The sequence below is a fragment of the Denticeps clupeoides genome, chromosome 10 (genome assembly GCF_900700375.1).
Source record: "Denticeps clupeoides chromosome 10, fDenClu1.1, whole genome shotgun sequence".
NCBI lineage: Eukaryota > Metazoa > Chordata > Actinopteri > Clupeiformes > Denticipitidae > Denticeps > Denticeps clupeoides.
In genome coordinates this window covers 2,969,684-2,996,986 of record NC_041716.1, presented here as the reverse complement: position 1 = coordinate 2,996,986, position 27,303 = coordinate 2,969,684, and the positions used below count along the sequence as shown (strand labels likewise).

The window sequence follows — 27,303 nt, the reverse complement described above, 5'->3', positions numbered from 1 at the left end:
AAACAATATTTAATAAAGTTTAAACCACTAAATTGGGTTTATAGTCACTATTAGATCTTATATACATATAAAAACACTTTAAATTTTGAAGGGTTCAACAGTCAAAGCAGGAAGGAAAATGAGAGCTAAATCCAGTGGTTGGTCTGGTGAGATTTGGTTGATTTGATCATGTGATCAGCAGATCTTTTTGAAATCCAGACAATGAGGGACATGGAATTGTAGAGAAACAGAAATGCATGTTCACACAGAATTAGCCATGGCTTACATTCAAGTAAAAACTTCATCGCTCTTTCCGACAGTTTAGCTGTAGATTTTTGGATCCACGCCCTGGTGTTAGCTGGATGAGAACCAAATTTGTTGAGCCCCAGGCTACCACCAGTTTTAAAGCCGCTTATTCGTTTCGAACAGAACTTATTCCCTTGGCAGGAGCTGTCCAGCGTCCCGGTCCTGAAACTGCAGTCGGGCCAACGCGGGCTGGAAGTTTCCACTTTCATCATTATTCTACCCTGGCCACGATTCAGAATATGGCGCAGCCTGTCCAATATGAAGTGTAGTCATGAGCCACGTCCTGTCCGATTTTCAGCTACTTTCTATAAAGAGACATGAACTTTGACCCTTCTTCACTGGGAGATACGTAAATGTAGTTCAGTGTAGTTAGAAAAAAAAACTGCTGCTGATTCCTGCATCATCAATAGATAAATGACCCGATTGTACCTTTAGGACTACGATGGGTTATTTCAATGAGTAACCGTACAACAGAACAACAAACAAAATTTACGTTTCAAATGAAAGTTTCTACTGCCACAAGGGTAATAATAAAGTTATTAAACAAAAACTAATGACTAAATACACTGAACACTGTTGGTGCCAAAAAGGTGCTTGTGGCATTTTTTTAATGTAAAATGTATGTATGGTCTAAGCTTGGTGTCCAATGCTCCACCACGTGGAGTTCCTTCTGGTGGTCCCTGATCAAGACACTTAACCCTGACTGTCTCCAGGGGGACTGTCCCTGTCACTGCTGATTGTACATTCAAGATTCAAGATTAGAGATTGGTTTATTGTCAGTACAACATTACGCACAGTATACAGTGTATTGAAATAATGTTTCACATAGACCCCTGTAGTGTAATCATAAAAGAAAAAGAAAAAAAAAAAAAATATATATATATACTGTATATAAATCTTAAATACTGTAAAGGTTTCTCTGTAGGAGAAAAGTATTTTTTTTCTGTAAAATGAACAGGTCGAACAGGACATAACATTGTAAGTGGACATGTTGGATATTTCAAACAGAACACACAACACAAGACAAACATGTGCAAAATGTGCAAAAAGAGCAGAGATGTGCAAAAATGGCCAGTCCGGGTGTGAAGGGCGTCGTGTAAATGTAATTCGTGGGACTCGGCTGGACTCTTCCAGCGATCTGGAGTGCTGTGGAAATGTCTGGGGTGCAGGGGGGGTGCGTGTGTGTTCCACACGTTTCCAGTCACCGGCTGAGCCCCTTCGGACGCGCTTTCCGCTCCACGACGGGAAAGTTGCGCAATAATCGAGCCGTCGTTTCGATCCGAAGCGGACGCGCCGCGCGTAAAAAAACCTCCAGCCTCCGACGGAGGGGTGGAGTCCGCGCCTCCCACCCCCCCCAAAAGACCCCGATCCTCGGCGCAGCGCAGCGCAGAGCCAGTCCGGCGCCGTCGAGGACAGCGTCATCCTCCTCATCCTCATCATCATCAGCAGCAGCAGCAGCTCCCCGCCGGGACTCCGTGGGTTGGCGAGTCCGGGACCCGCAGCGGGTGAGGCGCCCGCGCCATGGAAGGGGACGTGATGGACAAGCTGGGGGACAAGGACGTGGCCCCGGTGTACGAGTTCGACCCGATCACGGGCAACATCCCCGCCACCAAAGTGGAGATCTCCGTGTCCTGCAGGTAAAAAAAGTTTATTTGTGGCGCGGAAGTAAGTTTCGTCCTGCGTACAGCGGGGTGGGTCCGAACCGAGTCAGAACCCCGCATGCGTCTTTCACTCAGCCAATGTCGTCTTTTTTCCGATGGAATCGAATTAAAAAGCAGGAACGAGGCGACGATGCGCCGTTTTTATTGCCATTCGTCTGCTGATGGAAGGAAAGTGGGTTCCGTTAGACGCGATGCGCCCCTCGATGTCGATTAACGGGACTTTTTGTGCAGCTCGTATTATGGACGACGCCGCGGTTCGGTGATGGAGTGCTCTGACCCGGTAATGGGGGCTCCCGGTAATGGGGGCTCATAATCTGATAGGTGGTCAGTGTCTGGCCGGGCCAGGTTATGAAAAGGGGGGGTGCTCCGGGTCGTTTTTTTTATGACACCATGGCTTCAGATTGCAACAGGTTCGAGTCCCGTCACCCGCCGAGGACAGAGTGGACTCTGTCTCGTGATGTGTAGCGCTCATGCAGATGAGCAGACAGACAACAGGCTGACGAGCGCAATTCATTTCGATTCGGGGATACTCCCTACGCAACACGGTGCGCATCTTTCGTGGTGGACAGATCCGAGACATCCCACCCGTCCAGTTTTGTGGTTTTGGACGCGTGAGCTGAATGACTGAATTTGCATTTGGAGCGACGGCGAGATCTGGGTTTGCCTTGCATGCGGCAGAAGAGGTAATCGCCCCCCCCGAACCCCGAGGTCCGGCCCAGTGGCGGGGTCTACGTCTCCAAACGGCGCGATGCAAATGTCAACGCGTCCCCTACGGAGGCTGCATACTCCCATCGACTTCTTTCACTCAGGCCCCTCCCACTCCATCACCCAGCTTCTTAAGACCCCGCCCATGAGCCATTATCTGCACTGACAGCCTTCCAGACACGTCAGAAGCCGGCTGGGCTTCTTCCCTCACGCTCTGATCCTCCTCTGTGGGGTGGAGATCAGACTCAACAGCAGGTCCTCAGAAGCTGATGTCTGGCAGTGTTCGAAGTCCCGGCGGCGTCTCTCTCATCTCGCGGCTCCTGCAGGTGCGCAAGGGGCTCATCAGCATTCACGAACGCACCCAAAGGGTGACTGCGCCTCCCAATGCCGCTAAGTTAGGGTGAGCCGACGTCCTCTTCTCCCCCGAACGTGTCCGGCCGGGTTTTCAGACTCGTCTGGGTGAATAAACATTCGAAAAAAAAGTCTGGAAACACCCCTGTTCCACAACCCAGGCATGTCTGGATTAATGGGTATTCGATCGGAATGACACTCTGCTCATGTGTGTGTGTGTGTGTGTGTGTGTGTGTTTATTCGCTGCTCTACCATGGGGGGGGGGGTTATGTATTTCTGGATGGGAAAATATCTCTTTCAGGAGGGGGGGCTTGGGTTGTGGCGGGCGGCGTCACAGAGCGCGGCCAAGCGGATAATCGTTTACGCACCGCGGACGGAGTCAGGGTTTGGACGGCGTCTGGTCCGTCTGTCAGTCGGTCCAAGAAGGCGGTTCGATGGAGTCTTGTGCTGTTTGGAGGGTGATTGGCTTATATTTACATCATATTTTGTCCTTTTCTGAAAGCTGTTATGACGTTTTTGGTCTTTGAAAAGTCCAGAGCGACTTACAATCAGTAGTTACAGGGACCGTCCCCCAGGAGACACTCAGGGTTAAGTGTCTTGCTCAGGGACACAATGGTAGTAAGTGGGATTTGAACCTGGGTCATCTGGTTCTTAGGCGAGTGTGTAGCACACTAGGCTACTACCACCCTCTGGCCTAACGGGGCAGAGGTGCCCTAGTGGTTAAGGAAGCGGCCCCGTAATCAGAAGGTTGCCGGTTCGAATCCCGATCCGCCAAGGTTCCACTGAGGTGCCACTGAGCAAAGCACCGTCCCCACACACTGCTCCCCGGGTGCCTGTCATGCTGCCCACTGCTCACTCAGGGTGATGGGTTAAATGCAGAGGACAAATTTCACTGTGTGCACCGTGTGCTGTGCTGTCACTTCACTATTTACTTCACCCCTAACCAGCCTGACTTGACACTTCTGTGTGTGTGTGTGTGTGTGTGTGTGTGTGTGTCAGTGAGCTTATTTAAACTTCAGTGATGAAAACAGATACAAGTTTGAGGCCGAGAGGCAGGATGGTGGGAGGTGCATTGACATGAGAGCACGGCATTGTGGGATGGAGATGTCAGAACGTAACACAATTACATCCCGGGCTGCATATTGCTCTGGGCATTGAGGCTCGCTCCTTCCGAACTTCCGCCCGCCTACGGTGCGTCGCCTGTCATTAGCCCTCGGAGGCTCTGACTAATCGCGTCTCCGCTTATCTGAGGCGCGCTTGTAGTGCGAGATGGAGGATTAGACGGGATCCGGTGTTACCGACTCGCCTCTCCGCGCCACTAACAGCCACCCGCTGTTCGGTGCAGTTTTCCAGCCAAACGGGCTGAACTTGGGGTAGCTGTGGGATGAGAGTGAGGTGCAGGGGGGCTAAATTACAGTTGAGTGGAGTTTTAAAGGGGTCGTGAATAGCCTCTTAAGACACATAAACCGCCATTTTGAGCACAATCTGCTTTCTTCTGCTCTCTTCTCCCAGCAATAAACAGCCAAACGGAATTTTGCATCATCTGTAGAATTCTAACCCCGACCAGTTTAATGACCCGTTCTCTTCTGGTACTTACCAAACAAGATGGTTCATCTGGCCACTTTTCGTTCCCCTTGCCAGGATCTTCAACAATAGCTTTCGGTGATAACAATAGGGGAGAAGGTTATAAATTCTGCTTTCCCGCTACACATTTACGGCATTTATCTAGTGGTATATATCACACCAAAAAAACTATATAGGTTTTATTTGCTGATAATCCTAAACAATGTAAATACTTGATTTGACTTGATTTCTGGTGCAGGAAAAGGGGTCAGGGAGCCTAGACCGTAATAAATTGTGACCACAAAGAACACCGCATCCTAAAATCCTCATTTTAAATCCTAAATCCTACCAGTGAAACCTCCGGCAAATGCAGTGAGGTCTAGGTGCAATAATATATATTTTTTTATTCCTCATTCAAGTGTTTTGTTGCAACATCCACCATCTTATGAACCAATTACCACCTGCAAGAATTGTGGATTTATTTTGGAATGAATCTATGCTTGGTGCTGTTGGTCTTGCATCTAAACTCCCTGGTCATGGCTTTGTGTCTTCTGGTTCCCAGGGTCACATGCACTCTTGCTTTGGGGTCGGAGGTGGGCGTGGGTTGCATCTTTTAACAGGACTTTGGGCCTCTAAATGCTCTTTATCAGCTGAATACAGTACATTAACCCCGCCTTTAATATTCATACCAGCCACGAGATGAGGCTTACTGGCGAGGGACTCAGCTAATAAAGCAAGGCAGTATGGCATTTGTTCTCCCAGACACGATATGAGGCTGATAAGCCGACGCTCAGCACAGTACCAAACGGGCGAGAGCAACAATGCGGTCTATTCCAAGGGGAATGGAAAAGGTGGAAGCTGTGCTGATGCTTCTAGCCCTCCATTATCTCCCTGGGGTAACATTTTAGCACCGATCGTTCCGCGCCACCCCCTGGTCGCGGCGCAGAAATAGATCAAATAGATCAAAATGACCCATGTCTGGTGATGCAAACAAAAAAAAGAATCAACAATAAATAATTTAGAGACTTTTGCAACCTTCTTAACCTGTGCACCCTTTTATGACCTGTACACAGCCCCATGCAATAAGCTGGTTGCATAAGTGTGTACCCCCTTAAACTGCATGTGTGCGCTTGTCCACCATCCTGGGCAGCAGACATGTGATGAAGTGCAACACCCCCCCCCCCCCCCCCCCCCCCCCGCTGCTGCCCGACCGCCAGTGGCACTGGTGTTGGTGGCACGGTGCTAAAATAGCTTCCCCCTTCGGCGGAGGTGCCAATTACGGTGCCATCCAGCCGTGGTGGAGCCGGGGTGAGCGGGGGGCACCGATCACGCGTCCAGCGGTGTGAAAGAGCGGCGAGGGCACGGCTCTGTAAAAAGCTCCGAATTAATTACAGATTTACCGAGTCAGTGGGGCAAAAAGAGCTTCTCTCTCCCGCTCCTCTCCCTTTCATTAACGCTCAGCGGTCGGGGCGCAGGAACCGTAATGGGCTGGTCGGATGGGTAGAACGTCTCTGACCCTGCATTGCCAGTTTGTCCACCATCGCCGCAGAACTTCCTTCCACTTTTAAACATTGCTGAGTGTATGGTAATAGACCGCTTTTCTCCCTCTGCTTGGCTTCATTTACTATTCATTTGTCTGACCTTTCGCGAGCGGAATGTAGACTGCGTCTGGCCAAAGTCTCCAGCAATATTAATTTCTTCTTCTCTTTTCCTTGACTGATTGAAAAAAAATTGACGTTTTTTTTTTTTTAAATCAGAGGTGTGTCGTGCTCTTGAAACGCCTATGGACCATCAGACACACACTCTCAGTCCGGAACCTTCTGGCTTCAGATACAGTCGACAGGCACGGTTGCGGTTTATTAATGTGTGCTTAGCTTAAGTCCAGTTTAAGTCCTGCTGCCCGAAGGCATCACTGGGAAGCCTCGAGAGAGTCCGAGTCACGTCACATGAATAATATAACACTGACCCATCGAGCTGCGCCGGTAATGAAATGAAAATTCTATTAACTTTGGATTAGAGGTGATGGATGCTGTTTCACTGTTTGTCTCTGAAGTACAGCTAAGGGTTGGGCTTTGTGTCTGCGGACCTGTAATATCACCTCCGGAATAGTATGCCATTAATCAGATTCGTATTCCCAAAGCAAGTAAATAGATAAATCTTCTCACCTCGCTAATCCCAAACAAATTCTCTTCTGCAGCTGAGGGCGCTGACAGCATTTCTGTCTGAATGTATAATGAGGACTCGATGGTTTGGACCAGGTCTTTAGAGTAATGAGTTGTGGTGGTGTTCACTTGATGACATATTTTCTTGAGGTAGCAACGTATGAAATACCAGCTTAGTCTGGAATAATAGTTGGAGACCAAAAAAGGTCGAAATAAAATCTCTAGGCCTTGATTAGTATTAGTATTAATTAGTATTGTTGCAGTACAATAATTGGTTTTGGTAAAATGGATATTTACATTTACAGCATTTATTAGATGGCTGTATCCAGAGCGACTTACAACCAGTAGTGACAGGGACACTTCCCCTGGAGACACTAAAGGGGTAAGAGTCTTGCTCAGGGACACAATGGTAGTAAGTGGGGTTTGAACCTGTGACATCGTGGTCTTCTGATTGTTTTACCCAATAGGCTACTAACATGGTATTAAAGTGTTTATAGTGTTCATAACCATACAAACAGTTGAACTTAAATAGTTTTTCTAATTTAATTTAATAACTTTCTTTAATTTAATCTCATATTGCTTTGTAATTTACAAAGCCTTGTTCACGTTGTACTTGTATTTGTGATATATAAAAAAAGTACAATCTTAATTTATTCTTTCGGTAAAGAGTTTTATGGTTCTGTTTTGGATGTACATAGTTAAAAAAATAAAGTTATAAAAATAAATATAATAGAAGAAACAGGGAAATTAAAACAGAATAAAAACAAGATTTAATTAATAACAACCGAAAAAAACACGGAAATAGGGGAGAACCAAAACTGACCCGAAGGCGTGTGTAAAGTTTCAGGAACTATGCATCCACAAAGTCCACATCAACCTCACAGTTCTTATGGAGTCCTGGTCCATCAAGCCTATTTGGTTTCAGCTGGGAGGGATCAGGACTCCATAATCATTTGCAGGAGCTTCTGCTGTGATTGGCCCATTGTCCCAACTTCAAAAAGTTGAATTAATCTTACGTTTATTTTGTCATCAACGTAATGTAATTTATTGGTTTGGTCAAGCTTCCTTATGGCCTGAGGATATGCAGGAACATTACTACAAATACAATTAGACTGAAGTCCTAAAGGTGCATCTAATGGCAGAATTACTTGGGATTTGTTCCCTTGGAATGACTGTTTTGTGTGCGTGTACATCTATACAGTGGGCATCAAAGTGCCAGATAAATGTATGTTCTTAGATCCTTATTATTTAAATCTAAAAAAAAAAAACAGTCCAGCAGTTACAGTAGATTTGAGAACCAATCACTTTGGGGTCATTTTCATTAATCCTCCTGGCATCATAGTCAATGATAATCCACGGAGACAGAACTTTCTAGAAAATATCTAAAAACAACAGCAGTTCTTGCAATAGACTGAGAAGCTGAAGCTGACGACATATTGAACTATGGCCCAAGTGTCTGTTCGAGGTAAACGTGTTAATTAAAGCAATATTGACTTTCTCAGGTCCCTAGACAGAGAATGGCAGTCATTGATACGAAAACCTTCGCCGGTCTGTTGGACATCAGCATTAACACAGGATTAAAACGGACAGGAAAGCTGCGGGCGAAATGTGCATCCTATCCTCAGCTCATGCAGCAGTAAACGGAGAGGACTGTTCCAGAACGAACACGGAATGATAGAGGAAAGAAAGCGGTGCCGGCTGATAACCGTGCCTCATTATTTCTGTCACCCAGGAAACAATCTGTAATGATGTTTCCCGGAACAGAATTTAAAGTGGGAGGAGCCCAGTGATTGACAGGCGTAGCGCTGCACTCGGTGCCAGTTTAAAAACGGTGCCCTAAATGTGAACGTGTGAATCTAGGTGGCATCTGTATCTGTTTTGGGGTATAAGGTGTGAGGGTTATTAGTTCATTTTTGTGACTTAATCGGGGAGAGACACTCGCACTCAGACAAGGTCGTCTGTAGAAATACAGAATGTACAGAAATATAGAAGCAGAAATCCCATTCAGAGGCTGCACTGTTATAAATGACGTTTTTGGAAACGTAAACATCGTATTTGCTTGCTATATTGTTACACTGTATAATGCAATAGTGATATTGCGTATTATATTTTATATTATATTGTTGGAAACTGTGTTCGTTACAAGAGATGACAGTTCAGTCGGCGTCTGGCAGTCAGTCAGTCAACCTGCTCCTGTTTTCCAGGAGGTGTGCCCATATGGTTGGGTCTGGAACCCCAAAAAAGAGGTGAACCTGAGCTCTGTTGGAGCCGAACGAGCGAGCGGTGAAAGTCTTGCAGGCAAGATTGCACATATGGAGGAGGGAGCGTCGAGGCATCTGCTTTTTCAGAACAACAGGGACCCTCCGTGGTGCCGCGGGTGCCTCTTCACTCCCGTGAATTGTAGCTGTAGTTTTAATGGCTGCTCCGCTCTGACTCTAACTCCGATTTGTGATGAAGTGGGGTAGGGGGAGTGGAGGGCTCGGTTTCTAGATGTCTCTCAGCGGTAATATTCTAGAGTTATGATGGTCGTGTCTGAATCTGGTTCAGGATGAGCTTCATAGTGCAACTTTCAAAGGACCATGGCGTGTCTCAGATTTGCTGCAAGGCTTATCCAGAGCGCCTTACAACCAGTAGTGACAGGGACAGTCCCCCCCTGGAGACACTCAGGGTTAAGTGTCTTGCTCAGGGACACAATGGTTGGAATTGGGGTTTGAACCTGAACCTGTGGTCATTCAGTTCATAGATGAGCATCTAAGTCGCTAGGTAACAACCACCCTTTTACATGGAACAGGAAAAACATCAAAATCATTTTGAATGAACCACATATTCTTGAACAAATTTACATTTTGGCAATATTTGCAATTAGATGCTGGAAATTATACTTGTTATAATTTATACTTATACCATTATACTTATACCATTCTTAGTACATTTGCAAATGTAATTTGTTAAAATTTACCCTACCCTACCCTATTCAAAATGAAATGAAATACCTATTGCATTTGACTACAATTTAAATAACATCAAATGTAATCCAGAATCTTTCAATAAGTAACTAATTTAAATAGATTACAATTATAGTTTTTTTTGTTATTAAATTACGTAACTAATTATTCCCCTACACTGCAGGGAATTTGTATTTAATAGAAAGGCATTCCATTGTGATCCCCTTTGTTTTGTCTCAGCAGACTTCAGTAAATATTAGCAGGTATAATAACAAAAAAATTCGATTTAATACTGATTGTGCGGTACTCAACCTTTAACCTCATGCTCTGAAACCAGCTTGCCAGTGCTAACACCAGCAGTGTACATATTTCATGCATGTATTAAATAATTAGGGCATTTCACATGGTCTAGTTTAGACTAGAAATGAATATATTTAGGCCATAGGCATATTTTAAAATTTAATTCATTCAAAACATTCACTGGCTGCCATATTTTGCTAATGTCGCTCTTTTCTTTTTCAGGGACCTTTTAGATCGAGACACATTCTCCAAGTCAGATCCATGTGAGTAACACCCCATTTTGTGTATTTGTGTAGCTGTTCCAAGAAATGATGAGAAATGACGTTCGCTGAAACAGTTCCTTGACTCCACCTCACGCTGATCTGAGTTCAGCCGCGGCCGCTTAAGCAAACTGACCACCCAACCGCCACATTTGCATATCAATGTGACGGCCCTTCCTCGGCATCAACACGAAGTGCACTAATGTATGCGCGGTCCAGACCCCGGCCCTGCGAATGCAAATGTGGCAAATGTGGCCGTCCCATTCCCTGTTCCTCGAGAAGAAGCTGAGAGGACGCTGAAGTGCTCTTCTTAATCTCACTCTCCTCCTCCTCCTCCTCCTCCTCGGGCAATTGGTCCACTCGGCATCAGACTCAACGTCCTCTGCCAGTAAAAAAGGGAACGAGCACGGGGGATGAAGAGATTAGACTTGCTTCTCTGTTTCTCATCATTTCCGGCTCCGTCGAAGTCGGTAGTCTGATTGCCGGGGCGACTGCACGCGTGCGCCTCCATGGAAGAACGTGGCCCAATAAACGTGGGGCAAATCGCGTAATTAGCAACGCTACGTGAAATTAGGCGCCTGTTCATCAGTTGTGGTGGAATGCTAATTAGCGCGTCTCTTTCTCTCCCTGCAGTGTGTATCCTTTACACCCAGGGGGTGGAGTCCAAGCAGTGGCGAGAGGTAAGAGCCAATCAGCCGCCGTTTTGTCCAATCAGCACCCGGCGTCCAGGATCATGGCAGACTGCAGACGTGCCGAAAGCCATGAGCTCCGGGGTCGGTCCACCACGCCGTCGTTCGAAGTGGTGGTAGTAGCCTAGTGTGTAACACGCCCGCCTATGAGCCAGAAGACCCAGGTTCAAATCCCACTTACTACCATCGTGTCCCTGAGCAGGACACTTAACCCTAAGTGTCTCCAGGGGGGGACTGTCCCTGTCACTACTGACTGTAAGTCGCTCTGGATAAGGGCGTCTGGTAAATGCTGTAAATGTAAATGTAGAAGTGAATTTCGCTGAACGTAGAGTGACTTAAACGGGCCAATTAGTGACGGCAATGTAATTGCTGCCTCCTGCAATTGGCTGGTGGATCGATGGCCGGATATATGTCCCTTGCCACAAGGATCTCGGGGATTTCGCGTTAAACTGCCTCCCTCGAAGGCCAATGCCGAGCTGATCAGCCCACGGTTTTGTTTAATGGAACAGGTCGGTTTGCCGCCACGCGGGCAACGGCCCAGCTGTACGGAGTTGATAACGCCGGCGCTTCCCTCTCGCCCCCTCCCGGACTCCCCCTCGCTTTTGTCCTCTGCAGCGCAGAGTCGCTCGGCGCCCAGCGTCGCCGTGTCAGAGTCGCGGCGTAATCCAATTACTCCAGCGGGGAGACGCGCAGACGGAGGGGCTTCATGCCCTGTCTGGCGCAGCAGAAGTTCTTATGATTTACTGAGAGCGTCCGGAAAAAAAAATTCACGACCTACAAGACAACAATCTGCTTCTTATCTGCCATACTTCTCCTAAGTGGAAGTGTTGATCTATACCAAGAGGGGCGTGGCCAGACACAAGGCGAGCTAGTAACAGTAAGATCCTGAAATATAACACGAGAAGCAAAAAAGTTCAGGTTTACAGGTTCCGGTTGCTTAGCAATGAACCCGACCAATCAGGTGCAATCAAGAACTATTAACACTTAATGGCGTCTGTTTTGTGTATGTAGGCTATAGTGAATGTGCGTTTCACTTCTTAATTATTTGTTATTTTGTGATGTCGCTCAGTCATTAACGATTCATTAAACTCAGCTTGGTTCGTTTCAATGGTGTCGTCACATTAATGGCAATTTTACTCCTTTAAACAACTATGCCGGTCAAAATGATGATCGCAACATTGTCATAATCTATTAGCCGGAGCCCAAGGCCGACCAACCTTGTGGTTTTAATACACGATCCGGAAGCCGCTTTTCTAAGAGACTTTCTATGCCTTTTACTTTTGGGCCTTTGGCAAAATGCCTTTTCCAGGTTATTAACGCTGACTATACAGACCCAGATCGGGTGATGGCTTCAGGATGGGATATTGCCTGGCTATCAGGGGTTATATAACCGAGATTTTTCTCGGGCACCTCCGCGGTCCATTCCCAGGGACGAGAGTGAATTTAAAACCCGGTTATTGACAGAGACAGATAAGTGGTGTTTTCTCCTGGGGAGCCTCTTACCGTAGCTGTTCTTCTCCCAGCTAAGGCCAAGGAGCGCAGTCTTGGCCCCCAGCCACTTCCGCCGACCGGCGTCCTTGAGATCTCTATAGAAGACCATCTATCTGGGTTCTAATGATGTCTCACTTTCGTTTGTGCACAAGGAGGGTCTCAAGAAAAGGGGAGAGGGAGGCTGTGAGGATGTCTTTGAAGGAACGTGGCCAGGAAAAGCCTAGAAATGGAACTCAGTCCTCAGAGTGGCTTTGAAGTGCGTGTCATTATTCAAAAGGACCAGCAAAGCCGTTTACTGTAGATGCAAACCAGTGCGTATTACATAGAATAGGAGGAAATGAGTAACTTAATACAACGTATGGACTGTGTAAATCAAGGTGGACATTTCTGTCATGATAAATCACAGGCAATTTTCGAATAATTTGAGATATCAGCCATAACGTTCAGCATAAAATGAATATAGCATGAATTAAGGTTTATTATGAAAAGAGGTGACTTAAGGTGTTCTACGTTTTTGAGATGTGTTGATATATATACGGCATGCACATATTTTAGATTTAGCAGATTTGAAAATGCAGATGTGTGCAGATGTTCCTACATTGTGCAGCTTTGGCTCCTCGCGGCGAGCTTAAACTCTGCAATTATTCATCCCCTATGTCAGTTTATGGTGACGCTCATGCGCGGGATCATTTATTTATGCATTTTTTTCTTTCATTAAAAAAAAAAAAAAATTAAAAAATCTGCCTCGGATGCTGAATTATTCATCGCAAACACAATTAGCTGCGGGAGTGAGCCGCTGTGTCCTGGGCTCCCATAAAGGGAGGCGGCTGATAACGCTCGGAACTCGAGCACGGCCGCTCTCTCTTGCTGCTGTGTGGGCGCCGTAGTGACAAGAGGGCAGGAAACACACACAGGAAGTGTTAAGCAGACTGTGAAAGGAATTCCACATTCTAATTCTAACCTGCAGGCCCAAACACGCATTAACTGCACGAATGAGAAGTGTTTTTTTTTGGTCGTGGGTAATATTCTTATAATTTCACTTTACACAGCTAATATCACATATATGAATATGAGTTCAGTTTTCATGACTTGCTTCATAAGTTAAGAAATTTCAATGTCTTCTCATGATAGAATCCGACTATTATTTATTTCTAAACATTGCTGCTGATGACGTGTACAGTGCATTAATTGATATGTAAAAGGTGTAAATGTTGTAGGTCCGCTGGGTTTTCCTGAAATTTGCAGAACAAATGTGGAGCGTGGTTGCTATGGTAACAGTACTGTGAAAAAAAAGAAAAGTTTAAATAGTTAACTCGCTGGTTTCCATTCCTGAGCAAACCATGTTTGAAGGCGAAACAGTAAAAGTAAAATTAACTTTGCGATAAAATAATTTTATGAATGAAATAAAAAGGGCCGGTTGCCAGTGGCTGCCCGGTTTCAGGTGGTACATTTCATCCCTGCTGTCCTCCAGCTGACAGAAGCCGTTAGTGTCGCCGGCTGCATTTAGGTCCATGCGTATGAATATTCAGCTCCTCGAGATGTCTGCTAGCTGTTTATTGGCATGCGCAGCCACAGTAACGCTCCTTTTTTCTCTCTCAGCACATCGCAATCACGTTCGTGGCACCGCGAGGTGCGGATGAGCATGAAGGAAGAAGCTGTTTTCTCTTAAAACCCGACTCGGTGACAGCAACATCCCCACCCCCACCCACCCCCTTGTTCACACTCTCTCTCTCTCTCTCTCTCTCTCTCCGTAGTTTGGGAGAACGGAAGTGATCGACAACACGCTAAACCCAGACTTCGTCAGGAAGTACATCTTGGATTACTTTTTTGAGGAGAAGCAGAATCTGCGATTTGACATGTAAGCAATTCTGCGGCAGTCCCTCCGTGGGGAGCTGCGCCCCGAGACTCTCCCATTCCTTACGTCTCACTTGTCTCACGGAGATCTGTCCTGATTGTCATGCATTGGGAACAGGGCTGGTAAGGGGGGGGTGATAAATGTTTCATGGGGTGTCGGTGTCTTCGATCTCCATGCCCAAAATGTCCCCTCAGCACCGCTGTGGCATTACGTCATGTCGCTGGGTAGGGTCGTGGGCGGAGTTGCGTAATTATTTATGATCCAGAGGGGCGAAATGCGTGAAAGCATGAAGGCTGTTAACACGATACATTCCAATCCCACACAGTTAATTGGTAGAATTAATGAACATGTGACATTTTGAACCATCCGCAGCAAAAATGCATATATTTCCATATTGTGTTCCACACCTGTGTTGATTGTGAACAACCTCAAAAAGGGGTCAGTGTTGCTGGTGTGTCCATTTCTCATGTGTACTTTCAGTATGGATGGCTGAAAGGCTCAGATGAAAATGCACTTTCCTTATTCATGCTCTAATCATTTTAAGGAACAAAGTTTCTTAATTACAGCGTAGCAAAACACTACGGATGTCGCGAAAGGGTGTCGCATTAAATCGTTTTTGTCACGTTGCATCACGTTAACATGTTAACCTCATTAAACTCATTAAAACACTAACTTTGGCAAGTTATAGCTCCTTCTGCCTGCAAAAATGCGATCATTTACAGATCATACGATCACATGATCGCGATCCCAGGCTAACCTGGCGAACATACATGAATGCGGCGAGCCTTTTGAGACTTTTGTCCGTTCGATTTGCGTCCGAGTTGCCTTGCAAGTAGCTTAATTAAAAAAAAGAAAAGGAAAAAGACGCTGTTGGCAAATAAATGGCAATATGCACCCGGCCCGGCGAAAGCAATTTTGTCCCTCCGTCTTGTATGATAATTGTGAAGGACGTCAACCCGGAGCCGATCATTGTCAACACCGCCGTGACTCCGGCGGCACATTTTCTATCCCGTTTCCTTCCCCCTCTTCCCAACCCTTCATTTGTTAGCTGCTTTTCATTGCCTCCCCTCACTCGCGCGCCTGTGTCTTTCCAGATACGACATCGACTCCAGAAGTCCAGATCTGTCCAAACACGTGAGTGAACGCACGAGGCGCCCCAAATGGATGTCTGCGTTGCGCCGAATGGAACCGCATGCATGCTCTCGCTCGCTCCTCGTTTTTTGGTTTTATGCAAATCCTACAAGCAGTCATTAGCACACTCAGATATATATATACACATATATACAGAGAGTAATGACTTGGCTGTTCCCATTTTTTTTTTATGGAGATGCAATACTATTGCATTAAAACCCTGATGTCGATATGTGAACGCACGGAGCTTGTTCGCCAGCGTAAGGTCAAAGGTGTTGCCATAATTTACACGGATTCATGCATTAAGCAACAACAATACGCGATCTTTGCCCATGTGAAGAACTGATGGTTTAAATCATCCAGAATTTCTCTTCTTCGAGGTTCGACGAAGCCCTTGATCTTATACTAACGAACAAGCCCCATGCTCGCGGCGTGTAGCTCTGCTCTTTCCAGTTTGAAAATAGTGCCCACTGTGCCCATTGTGTTTTCAATTGGAAGGCAAAGTCGCCATTTCATCCTCATCAAAGCTTAAATTCCCTTCTGCTGTCCAATTTCTCACTAGGGGCCACAGCGCCAAGCCACAATAACCAAAACCACACAGTGGTGTTTTATTGAGGAAAGAAGCTTTGATAAGTCAACCATTATCCCTCATACAATGCCCCGGACTCCCAGAATATATTTGGGTGTGACAGGAGGTTTGCATAATACCAAAGAGAACTCATTATTTTACATTTTTCGGGTTTCATTTATGATTTATGTTCTGGTATTTGTTGTTACTTGCCCACTTTTTTCAAGCACTCTCTCCCCTCCTCTCTCTCTCTCTCTCTCTCTCTCTCTCTCTCTCTCTCTCTCTCCTCTCTGGCCGCACGATCTCATGCACTCGTTTTTTATCAGAGTCTTGTATTCTGGTCTTGTCCTTTTCTGTTCCACGACGTGTTCCGTTGTAAATGCTGCCGCCTGCCTTCTTCCCCCCCCGGAAGCCCTCCGAATCCAACGTACGTTCCCGCATCTCGAGATTTCAAAACTGTACAACGCGTCCGGCGCCGCCGCTCTCTGACCCCCGTCTCTCTCTCTCTCTCCCCCCCCCGAACAACCTGTCTGCACACGGGCCCGTCAGCAGGACTTCCTGGGCCAGACCTTCTGCACTCTGGGGGAGATAGTGGGTTCGCCGGCCAGTCGCCTGGAGAAGCCTCTTGGGTAAGGAACTAGTGCGGCGAGCGCGTGCCGCTCCTGTGGCGAAACCCCCACTTTTTTTTACCGTCCGCTCGACCGGCGTTGCCCTCGGTTGCGTGATGAAGGCAAGGCGTCGCTCGTGCTGGTTCGAGTGATGGATGCGCCATCTGCAGCTGGCGTGGGCGTGACAGATGAGCCCGGTGTGTGTGTGTGTGTGTGTGTGAGGAGCCTGCGGATGTTTAATTGAACACAACCAGAGGCTTCCACTCTGGAAATTACCGCCATTAGCGAAACGTTGAGCGCAGGGGGCACTGGCAGGACGAAACGCGGTGAAACGTGCCCGTGCCTCCAGACGCAACAGAAGCGGCCTGTCAGGGGAAGCGCACGTAACCCTGCAGTGCGGATCCTGCTCACCGCCTGGCCGAGTTAATGGACTACCTGTGGTTCGAATCCCGATCCGCCATGGTGCCACTGAGGTGCCACTGAGCAAAGCGCCGTCCCCACACACTGCTCAGCCTGTCATGGCTGCCCACTGCTCACCAAGGGCGATGGGTTAAATGCAGAGGACAAATTGCACCATGTGCTGCGCTGCTGTGTATCACAAGTGACAATCACGTCACTTTCACAAATGGTGTAAAAAAGTTGCTGTTTTATTAGCTTGCAGCATACTAAGAAGTTATTTACACATTACATGTACATTTACAGCATTCATCAGACGCCCTCATCCAGAGCGACTTACAATCAGCAGTTACAGGGACAGTCTCCCCCTGGAGACACTCAGGGTTAAGTGTCTTGCTCAGGGACACAATGGTAGTAAGTGGGATTTGAACCTGTGTCTTCTGGTTCATAGGTGAGTGTGTTACCCACTAGGCTACTACTACCCTGATTGTTTTTGTTTTTGTGTCCTCCACATTTCTCCCTGCATCACCCTCACCGAGCAGTGGGCGGCCATGACAGGCGCCTGGGGAGCAGTGTGTGGGGCCGTCAGGGGAACCTTGGCGGTTCGAGATTCGAACCTGCAGCCCTCCGGTTACGAGTTTCACCCGTTATAACGGGCTGCATTTTCTCGCCGCTACATCCGAATGTTCACTAACGTCACCTCATTAAAGTACTCTGGGCTCCCAGATGTACATGTGTTCAAGTAAGAAAATACTGCTTGCTCATTATCCGCATCTTGCTGAGGAAGATCTAACTATCCACTGGACCAACACCAACATGCAGACAGATTGTTTGTACATTAAAAACGTTCAAAAAACGTAATTGTGACGTGCCTACATGTGCTACATCTTGTGAATTACCTGGAGAGTAATTAGTGCATTGATGTGGGTGGTAGGGGTGGTAGTAGCCTAGTGGGTAACACACTCGCCCATGAACCAGAAGACCCAGGTTCAAATCCCACTTACTTCCATTGTGTCCCTAAGCAGGACACTTAACCCCAAGTGTCTCCAGGGGGGACTGTCCCTGTAACTACTCATTGTAAGTCGCTCTGGATAAGGGCCTCTGCTGTAAATGTAAATGTTATTGTATAGAATTGCAATATTAATACAGAATGTGGCCATACAAGCTTAAACCAGCTCTCATTGCAACTCCCCTCGGGTGATCACAGCACTCCGCTCCAGAGTGGAGTTGACACCGCATTTAAGGGGTTTCGCCCCAGAAATCGCCGAGAACGCGGTGCCAAAATAGCCGCTGTCGGACAGCATTTGTCACTGGCCAATCACGGCCTGTCAGCGTCACATCAGTATTCCTGTTGTCAGCGCACAGACTTTCGCAGATGGAGCGCCGGGCAACAGTACATTGCAGCAATCCTTTTCAGCAAGTGCACTATCTGGCAAGGGTGCCGAGAAAGCTACAGCGGTGCAGGGATAATGAAGGGGGTCTCCGGGGTTTAAGTTTGCAACCAGCTGTCAGTTTCCTTGGACAAATAAAACCCCTCATCACCACTTCATTTAAAACGCTAGTTGGCTCCATATAGCAATTACAGAATGTTTGTACAAAAGTAAGGCTGAAAAAACAGGAAAATTGTGGTAGTGGGTGGCAGTAGCCTAGTGTGTAACACACTCGCCTATGAACCAGAAGACCCAGGTTCAAATCCCACTTACTACCATCGTGTCCCTGAGCGAGACATTTAACCCTGAGTGTCTCCAGGGGGGGACTGTCCCTGTAACTACTGATTGTAAGTCGCTCTGGATAAGGGCTTCGGGTAAATGCCATAAATGTACTGATATTTAGTACACTAGTAATTTACAGGTTTTATTAAGGAATCTATGGATATTAATTACTGTCGTTGCTGTTACTGTGCGTATACCCACCCAACAAGGTGGGTAGAAAAAATGAATTACCTTCACATGAAGACACACACTTCCCTGGAAAGGGGTCACAGGCTGACCTCCTCAGTAAGTGGCCTCCTGGCCAAATGCCTCTGTATTCTTTTACCTGGGTGTGTACTTCCTGTGCCACCAGGATATTGCCAGTTGGAAGCCAGGAAGACAGACCAGGCAACGAGGGTTTTGCGAAGAGGATAGCGGGGACCCTCAAACCCCACGATTTCCAACGTGCCCCCCCTGTCTCCGCTCCCCCGTTTTCACCCGCCTCCGTGTAAACAGTGAAATGTTAGCTCAGGAGATTACGGCATGACAGATGCTTTGGAGCGCAGGACGGATCTCCTGTCAGGAATATTTGATCAGGCTTCGCCCCAGATGCGATTGCGGGTGCCGTTTCGGGGAATCCGGTTGAGCAGCTTGAGAATTCGGGCCTGATTCATTACTGTCTCGGTTCGGAAATGAGGCTCATCTATCAATCAGCTGAGGATGCCACCCCCCCCCCCGTGGATGAAGAGCGTTCCGAACAGCCTTCCTAAAAGAATCGCTGCTTTCCTCCCCCCGCTGGCTTGACTGATAAGACCTGATTAAAGCCGCAACTCCGACTATACCGTTTCATTGCCACACTGACAGATGGTGCCATATGTCTGTAATTAATGGGACAGGTAGAGGCTGGCGTGGGATGCCAATTATCCGGCAAACGCCGGAGAAAACATTTGTCTCATCTCGACTTCTGAGGCCGAGGGTCTTTCTGCTCTCGGGGGAAATAGCTGGAGGAGAAATTCGCTCAGACTTATTACATTTTATATGTTTAAGTGGGAGTTACCAAAGATTAATTCTGGTTGATGGTGTCACTCAAGAGTATAAAGAACAACAGCAACACACAATAGAGTATAGTATTTTTCAGTATATACAATTTCTACAATATTGTACAGGGTGGGCCATTTATATGGATACACCTTAATAAAGTGGGAATGGTTGGTGATATTAACGTCCTGTTTGTGGCACATTAGTATATGTGAGGGGGCAAACTTTTCAAGATGGGTGGTGACCATAGTGGCCATTTTGAAGTCGGCCATCTTGGATCAAATTTATTGGCACTTTCACAAGACAAACAATGGTGTGCTTGGTTTAACTTTATTATTTCATTAGTTATTTACAAGTTTCTGACCACTTATAAAATGTGTTAAATGTCACCAACCATTCCCATTTCATTAAGGTGTATCTATATAAATGGCCCACCCTGTATATTGTTTTTCTTTATACTATTGTGCTTGAGAGACACCATTGACCAAAACCAAATTTAAATTTGACCAAAACCAAATTCATCCTTTGCCGTGTCCCATCGTGACCTGTTTCATTTGAAATATACCCTGTGTTTTGCGCATTTGCATTCCTGACACTAACATATTTAATCAAAACTTTTACACGCTTGTTCTTGCATTTTGTCTAATAATCGTTCGATAATTCTGCATCGTGAGATTATGTACGGCCGAAGAATCATCAATCATCATCACGGTCAAGGCAAGGACAGAAAGACGCTTATTTATGGAATATCGATATTGCTGATCAAGTGAAATTCTGCTACTTTACATGCGGTTTGCTGTTAAGAATCCATATTATTCCAAGGCTGGAACAATTGGACGGCGCGTGGCAGCTCCCGCTTTTTTCGGATGCACTCCATCTTTTGTTCCCGTATCTTGCAGATCTCCCCGTCGTCTCCGGAGAGAGTCTCCGGTGCGATGCCTTCCGCTGCGGGGGATTAAAAATGCTTTATGTGCGCAGCTAAGAGAGCCGGACCTCCAGCGAAATAACTTACAACGTGCCTCAGTTACGAGGGACCAATATTGTCTGCAGGAAGCATAAACACACTTACCGACACACCAACTGGCCCAGATGCACTGCACTCTCCTTCTCTTACACACACTCACACACACACACACAGAAATAAATGGATAGTTGCCCTCGGGTCGTGGTGAAATGACATAACGGAATTACAGATATGAATGCCATCGTTCACTACAGCAGGTGAGGGCTGCGAGGATTACCACTCACGCCACCGATGACCCCGTGACCTGTGAAAAGATGGAGGGATGCTGTGGGTTTTTTTTTTTTTTTTTAAAAGCATTTTCAAGATATGACACATAATACGGAAATGTCATTTGGGCACGCGGCGCGCCGCTGGTGGAATACGCCAGAGGGAGGTTCATCACAGGGAGAGCCCCCTGATGAAATGAACAAGAAGGAGGTGAAGCAGGACATCCTTGGGAATTTCACAGTCTCCATCTTGTATTCTATGCGGTTGAAGAACAAAAGTAGAGGAAAGACTGACAACAGAGATATTAAAGGTGGAGATTTCGATCTTCCTGGCTGTGGGGTCTTCAAAGGAAAAGCAGAGCAAATTTGGAATGGAATCCCCAATGGGAGACTATTTATTAATATTCAATGTCTTATGCACTAGACTAGAAAATTCAGACTCCATCTTCTAAGATCTAACACAAATGAATGATGATGGACAACAGAGAATAGTAGAACAGCTGCTGCAGCTTGAATTGCTGAAATTTTTTACTGCTGGCATTTATGGGAAGGGTTCACTGCACACAGTGCATCCACCACATTGTGTTCTGTATGGGGCTGCAGTCCTTCCAGCGTCATGCTGACCCATATCCTGAGATAAAAGAGCCTGCAATGGTCATGTGAGCATCAGAGATGGACCACAGAGCTGGATGTGGTTAACCGGGTCAGCTAAGACATGGCACCATGATGCACTATGGGGAGAGGGCCATGTTCTACCAAGAAAACTTGGCTCCTGTATTCATGTGGATTATTATTATTATTATTTGGAAACTGTATTCCCTGATGACATCAGAACTTGGTGGATCTACTGAAGGATTTACAACTCTTGGTGCTATTTTGGATGCAGTAGGGTGCCTAGATCAGGGTACCTAGGTTCAAGTAGGTATGGAAGTGGGCTCATAATCGTAAGGGTTGCCACTGGGCACCTTTCATGGCTGTCCACTGCTCACTAAGGGTTATGGTTTAATGCAGAGGACAAATTTAGTTGTGTGCTGAAGTTGTTACTTTGTTATTTTGTAACTTTAACAAGCAAACAAACTCACAAACACATTGGCAGAGGAAAATGCCAACAGTATCGTTGCTACACACAAAATGTTCACTTTGACAGAACATGCCATAAAATGCTATATTTAAAGGCAGGCTTTAGTAAGGTAGTCTGTGTCCTCGATACTATACGTACACAACCCTATAACATAACCCTAGGTCTAAATGGATATGCAAATGATTTGTCCTTCTTGTGAACAGTTCCACAACAGTGAGCCCGATTGCTCTCGATTTACCATAATTCCACAATAATTTCCTCCGCAAGACACAAGTCTTGCAATGTTGACAAATGTAATATTTTGCAAATCTGTGAGAGAAGTTGTGTAGACTCTCTGATCCATTTTCATTTGCCCAGGTTTTCTGATGTGTTGATGCTCGATGGGGACTCTACTGACACGACGATTGCATATTATGATGTGATTGTCATGATGAAACACTGCAGCACAACGAAATGTGGGGGCGGTGCTTTGCTCAGTGGCCCCTCAGTGGCACCTTGGCGGATCGGGATTCGAACCGGCAACCTTCTGATTACGGGGCCGCTTCCTTAACCGCTAGGCCGCCACTGCCCACCACAAAATGAAAGTCATTAGGTCGTTTTAATATGGAAAGAGCAGTAAAGATTTTTCAATGTTTGCTTTTACACCAGCGCTCGTGTAAATCCTGCTTTATTGAAGGATTATGTGTGACAATGCCTCATGGTTTTAGTGCCACGTGGTTTAATTATTTGAAATCCTGAAGTCAGCGTATTTATTTATTTATTTATTTATTTATTTATTTTGTGTGTGTGGGGGGGGGTGGGGGAGTAGGGGGTGATGGTCGGTGGTCTGGTTCTACGCTCTTATCTCAGCCACGCTGGTGTTTGAGGAGAAAGCGTCCCGTTGAACAGCTTAAACCGCCGTCATGCTCCAACCATGTGAATAATTTGCCCGTTCTGTGAAGAAACCTGCCAGAACCTTCCACTGGCTTTCCCCGCCACTCGGATCTTAGGCCTCAGGCATCTCGGAAGCTGCGCCCCGTGTGTGTGTGTGTGTGTGTGTGTGTGTGTGTGTGTATATATATATATCTGGGCCCTGCGCTCTTCCTGCTTTAAATACGTCAACTCAATGTTTCATCCTAACAACTGCATCCCATCAGCCACATCTCCCCCACCTGTCAGCCGACGGGAGAATGCGGGCGAGGGAGCGGGAAAGAACGGCGTGATCCCAGTGGGCTGTCATGTTTTTTTAAACCGACTACACAGCGGGCGCTCCACTTGTCGCAGCGCCGCTCCCTGTCCGGAGCGCAGCCCTAATGCTGACGAATGGAGTGTAATGTTGCGGGCGATAGCCGCGCTCCTCCCGCCGAGAAGGCTGTTTAGGCCGGCTAAGCGCGCCCATAAATCAGCTCCGTTTTCCGCGTGCATCAATCAAGCCGGCGCAGCCCCGTTCCAATAGGCGGCCGGCTGCCGTAGGGCAGAGAAGAAAAAAGCAAACATGTTCTTTTCTTCCGCCTTCCCCCCCTTTCATGTGCATTCAGTATGTAAAAATATTCGTCCATTCATCACTCCATCCTGCCTTCTTTGTTTGCGTCCTTTGAAAACTCTTGTTTGATGGCGCTGCCTTTTGTTCGGAAGGACTTCCTGTTAAATGAGCCTGAGGAGAGCATCCGCCTGAGCCTGTAGCACCGTCCCTGTCGTCCCTGTCGTCCCTGTCGTCCCTGTCGTCCCTGTCGTCCCTGACATTTAGCGCTGACCTTAGGAGGAACAGTTACATGTTTTGTTACAAACATACACAACTCAATAGTTGATAGTCTGTTGTAACTCATTATTTAGCCTCAAAGGCTCAAACTTGTGGTCATTGAAGAAGAAGAAGACATGCCAGGCGTGTGTTTAGTATATTGAAATTCACTCTGCAAGATGGAAAGGCAAAAAAATGCTGGAAAGGATCCAGTGAATCTGCTGTGATAAGGTGGACTTTCAGGAGCAGTGGTTGCAGCAGTTTTGGAGCATAGCATGTGCAGAGCATGGCGGCCTTTTTCTCAAATCCAATGCAAGGAACATATTTAGTTTTTTCTTGTAGCAGGTGAATGCGAAGGGCCATCAATAGACTAAAAATGTAAGCCACAGATTCATCTCGATCAGTCACAGTGAACTCTTACGGCCAACGCTTGCTAAAATATTTAAAACTATTACAGAGACAAATGTGTGAAAGAGTCTCAGCAAAAGTTTGGATGCACGTACTCTGTGGCGGTTATGCAAACTAAATCCTCAGCTATTTGCCTTATTTGTTTCATTGTCCTGTGCAGTTTTGGTCTATAACTTAGTAAGTGCGTCCAATATTTTGACTGGTAGTGTAGGTTGTTTACATTTACATTTACAGCATTTACCAGACGCCCTTATCCAGAGCGACTTACAATCAGTAGTTACAAGGACAGTCCCCCCCTGGAGACACTCAGGGTTAAGTGTCTTGCTCAGGGACATAATGGTTGTAAGTGGGGTTTGAACCTGGGTCTTCTGGTTCACAGGCGAGTGTGTTACCCACTAGGCTCCTACCACCTTTAGCAGGTTGTTGAAAGGTAAGGTCCCAAATTGGCAATATAAATAAGAGAGAGCAGATTATGGCGCTTATCAAAAGTTAATGGCTCCAGGATTGCATATCTAGCCCCAAGTATAAAATCCTCTTCAGTCTTCGTCAGCTCTGCTGAGTTGGACCAGCGCCGTGATTGTTTTTAAGTGTTTGTGGCCCCCGGGGATTTCTCTTTGAGTTTAATTGACCCCTGTTTGTCCTCCCCCTCGTCCCCTGTCCCCTCGTGGTGTAGATGGGAAATTGGAATTTCTGTGTAAATGTTAACCCGCTAATTTGTTTGGCTGAATTCCACGCACCTCCGTCCTGTCACTTGTTTTTCGACATTATTCTGCTGCACGGCTTTCATTTGTGCACTTTATAAAAAAAAAAAAAAAAAAAAAAAAAAAAAAAAAAATATGCAGCGGGAAGAGGGGTTTGTAAGCCTCATTTGTAACAAACAGGCCGTGCGGCACCAAGGGGAGACGTAGCGGGAAATTGAACTGGGGATTTCGAGCGCTTTCATCATTGGACGATGGCCTTTCCCCACCACTCCGCTGCAGATGTTCTATCAAACACTCGCACGACCGCCAAGATCCTCAAAAGTGTGTTTTGTTCAAGAGACACAGAATCCATGATGCCCCACCCACCATGGGGGGTCTCCCTCCAAGCCTCTCGTCAGCCAAATTAATGATTCGAGGGCAACTAAATCAGATTGCAATTGTGCCAGAGAGTTGCGGGAACAATAGAGCTGTGAAAATGAACTGCCATTGTTCTGACCGGTCCCCTCTGATGGTTCGGTGCTCCAATAACGGAAACCAAAATATCAACTCTTGGTGCAAACAAGTGGCTTCTCAATAATTCAGCTCTTCACGGTCTTCACCTCTTCCAGTCCCATGATTTCAGAAATCCACTTCATCCGAATTCTTCAAATAGACGTTTGTTACGTTGAAGTCTCGACTGACCTGTTTTGAAGAACAGTCAGTAAACACCAAACCAATCTTAATGTCTTAATGTTAGTCTTAATGTTAGTTTTAGTCTAGACTTGGTGTCAGGCTGTCATTTGACTTTTTATTAGTCACGTCCATACTTATTTTATGTAATTGTCTTTAACCCAGTCAATCTAGTACAAGTACTTGGTAGAACAGACAAACAAAACTCAATTAGTCGAATTGATTTCATAATTAAATCTTATTATTATATAATTGTTACCTTATAGACTCAAGAATACTCTACGTTCATTCCAGACACAGAAGATGCTCTGATTCGTTCCATCTTTCCCACTTCGTTGTAACCCTCATAATCTGAAAGGTAAATTATGCTGCAAATCAGGGTTGTGGAAGTGACATCATCTGTGCAAAAAACAGAAACACTGCATAATAATTATGCGATTAAATTAGAGGAAATAATGTCATTTTCGTCCACAAAAGAGACAGGACACATTTTAGTAGTTTTTATTTTATAACCCACATTTAGTCTCATTTTTATTCATCACCAATACTACATGATATATTTAGTCATAGTTATTGTCACATGACCAGCATTTGCGTTGCGTCTCGTTTACGTCATGCCTTAAAGGCTCGTTGACGAAGGTATTTCGTCATAAACATGCAACATGCAAACCAGAAGGAAGCAAGTTATCGCCGAGCTGCAAAAAGATGCCAAGCAGAAGCATTCAGTGCAATCCTGCCAAAAAGGCAACTTGTAGATTTGAATGCTTACGCCATTTCAACAGGCCTTTCCCACTTCGAGGTGTCTGGCATTATCCTCGCCTTCCTACCCATCGGTTCCGCTTCCACAGGTTATTTAGAGTCTGCCGTGCAGGGCCCTCCCTTCAGCATCTGCCCCTCTGAGCCCACAGGTTCCTCCTCATGAATAGTAATCGGTGGAGGTCAAGGGTTCTCCGGCAGCCCAGACAGAATGAAGGAGGTGTGCTGGGGTTTTAAAAGAGCTGGATCCGGAGAACTGGCTTCTATTGTAGATCCACTAATGATCTACATAGATTTTTCTAGGCAACTGTATTGCTGCTGTATTCCAACGTTAGGAATATTTGAATAAGATGTGATCAGAGTGAAATCAGTCTGAGCCAATGCAAGATTTGTACTAATTGTCACATGTGCATTCATAATTTGCATGAAATGTGCTGGACCCAAGTCATTGTAATATTGTATAAAATAACAGCAGTTTGACATTTTGCTTGGTTTGGTTTTAGTGGCATCCCTGGGAAGAAATGTGGCACTGTCATTCTCACCGCCGAAGAACTGGGCAACTGCAGGGTGAGCCTGTCTTCTTTCATTTTTCTTCTTTTTGTCATTATTATTATTATTATTATTTCATATTCCCTGCCCTGTTTGCACTGCGCACGTCCATTAATGTCCATTCACCGAGACGAAAGGAAACGGATCACTTTAATTCCCATCGCACCACCGCTGTAAGAGATGACGCTCAGCCCGAATGTAATACGCTATTAATCCAGCCACTGAAAGTGGCATTTTATTGTACAGGGCATTATTCCCTGGTAGTTGAGGATAATAGCCCCCCCGATAACTGCCACGCGGCTCTTACTTTGAAATGACGGTGATAAATGCAGCTTTGTAAGCGCGGCCTGTCAGATAACAGTGGACTGACAGGCCTCGGTGGGTTGAATAATGACCCCCCCCCCGGTAAATGATGGCCCTGTAACGCAGTCCATTAGCCTCTGCGAATTAAATGGCACCCATCAGGTGCACAAAGATAATAATGATAATAATA

General features: G+C 46.2%; 1 protein-coding gene across 4 annotated transcripts in view; it reads left to right on the top strand.

The window, feature by feature from the left end:
• The first annotated feature begins 1,671 nt into the window (after positions 1 to 1,671).
• The window catches only part of cpne5a (copine Va), a 52,384-nt gene continuing 26,752 nt past the window's right edge, over positions 1,672 to 27,303 (top strand). For 2 of the 4 annotated variants that reach the window (XM_028993465.1, XM_028993463.1), the window contains exons 1-8: positions 1,672 to 1,922; positions 10,195 to 10,235; positions 10,866 to 10,912; positions 14,167 to 14,270; positions 15,362 to 15,401; positions 16,379 to 16,393; positions 16,519 to 16,595; positions 26,765 to 26,828. In XM_028993465.1, the coding sequence (XP_028849298.1) occupies positions 1,807 to 1,922; positions 10,195 to 10,235; positions 10,866 to 10,912; positions 14,167 to 14,270; positions 15,362 to 15,401; positions 16,379 to 16,393; positions 16,519 to 16,595; positions 26,765 to 26,828 (504 nt within the window). In that variant the 5' untranslated portion in view covers positions 1,672 to 1,806. Of the gene's footprint in view, positions 1,923 to 10,194; positions 10,236 to 10,865; positions 10,913 to 14,166; positions 14,271 to 15,361; positions 15,402 to 16,292; positions 16,394 to 16,518; positions 16,596 to 26,764; positions 26,829 to 27,303 lie in introns of those variants that run through there. The other 2 variants (XM_028993464.1, XM_028993466.1) reach the window with 2 other exon arrangements.